This window comes from Nestor notabilis, unplaced genomic scaffold (assembly GCF_000696875.1).
Source record: "Nestor notabilis isolate BGI_N333 unplaced genomic scaffold, ASM69687v1 scaffold11864, whole genome shotgun sequence".
In the NCBI taxonomy this organism is placed as follows: Eukaryota; Metazoa; Chordata; class Aves; order Psittaciformes; family Psittacidae; genus Nestor; species Nestor notabilis.
This window is the reverse complement of record NW_009925248.1, coordinates 26381-27930: the sequence shown is the minus strand read 5'-3', so window position 1 is coordinate 27930 and position 1550 is coordinate 26381. Positions and strand designations below refer to the sequence as shown.

General features: G+C 58.2%; 1 protein-coding gene across 2 annotated transcripts in view; it reads left to right on the top strand.

The window, feature by feature from the left end:
• The first annotated feature begins 244 nt into the window (after positions 1-244).
• LOC104404524 (plasma membrane calcium-transporting ATPase 4-like) overlaps positions 245-1550 on the top strand; it is a 24884-nt gene continuing 23578 nt past the window's right edge. For both annotated transcript variants that reach the window (XM_010012972.1, XM_010012973.1), the window contains exon 1: positions 245-691. In XM_010012972.1, coding sequence (XP_010011274.1) covers positions 496-691 — 196 coding nt within the window. In that variant the 5' untranslated portion in view covers positions 245-495. The remainder of the gene's footprint in view (positions 692-1550) is intronic.

Below are 1550 nucleotides of genomic sequence, written 5' to 3'. Positions count from 1 at the left end.
TACGGTGCATCTCAAACACCCCACACAGCCCATGCTGAGCCTGTCCCGGCTCCCTCCAACCCCAGCTCCTGCTCAGCCAGGTTCTGTGGTGACCCCGCAGGGGTTGGGTGAGCGTAAAGGTGCCTCCAAACCACATTCCTCCTGGTGGATGCCCATCCTTGGGTACCACTCCATCCCGTGGTGTTGCGTGTGTTTATTAGTAGGGCTTTGAATGCTGATATTTTTGTTTCCCATCCTTGTTTTTGCAGCTCCAGTTGCTGTGGTATCCAGGGAGCCCTCCTCCTTCTGCAGGAGATGCACGCTGGTCGTTGCTAAGGTCGCCTCCGCGGTAACATGCACATCCTGTTTACACCTTTATCCGGAGAAGTTGGGCTCGGATAGAGGCACCCGCTTCACCCGGGCAGCCCCCAGGGAAGGGGCCATCCCGAGCATCCCCCCAACAGAGCCTCAAAGGAAGGTGCTGCAGGAGCCACCAGCTGCCACTGCGCCGGCAAGATGACGAACAACGTGGCTGACCATCACCCCGGGAACTCGGTTGCTGAAGGCAACCATGAGGGGGACTTTGGTTGCTCCATGGTGGAGCTCAGGAACCTCATGGAGCTGAGGAGCGCCGAGGCGGTCGCCCGGCTCAATGACTCCTATGGCAGTGTGCAGAATGTCTGCAAGAGGTTGAAGACGTCGCCAGTTGAAGGTAAGTGGCCATCCTATGGAGGAGACACCACTTGCTTGGGTGTCTCTGGGCCGGAGGTGGTGGCTCAAACAACAGCTCTCGGTGTGGTCCCATCTCAAGCCTTGTGGGAGATGGCTCCCTGCGTCTGAATGGGATGATCACTTAAGGTAGAGAAGGAGGAAAAAGAAGAGAAGCATCTTCCCTAGGGATCCCCTGAGGCATAGCCTGGAGCCCTGCATCCCCTGGGAGCATGGAGCGGAGGTGGGGTGCAGGCAGGGGTGAGGAGCTGATGGGTGTGTGGGAGCTCCTCTCTGCTGCTGTCAGTACCCAGGTCAGTACCAGCCGTTCCCTATACAATAACTTAGTGCTAACGGCAGGGCTCTATGTGGTGGAGGTGAAGGAGAGTGTGAAGGTTGGAGGGGCTACGTGGAGCTCATCTGCTGAGGGATGGGCAGTGCATCCCTCATCAGTGAGCAGGGGCAGGCGCTGGTGGCTGTGGGTGTCTTTGCACCCCTTCCTTGGCATTAAAAGAGGGGGAGAGAGCCCCTGCTTACCTGGGTTTGGGAACAGGATGCGGCCCCACGGCGCTGTGTGGGCTGGGGGCTGTGGCTGTGCCTCAGCACTGAGAACTTGTGTGTTATTCTTAGTGCTGTAAGCTGGGGATTAGCATGTTTCCCAGCTGTGAGCGGGACCGGGAAGGAGAGACAATATCGGGATGTCATTAGAGAAGGGGGGGAGTCCCGGTGGAAATACCAAGTCCAGGTCACAAAACAATGTGTTTGGCCTTGCCAGAGTGGGAGCAGGGTCCTTGGGGGTGGGAGGAGAGGGGAGGGAAGGGAGAGGACCTGAAAGGCTCGGCTGTGGCTCAGTGGCTCTTTCA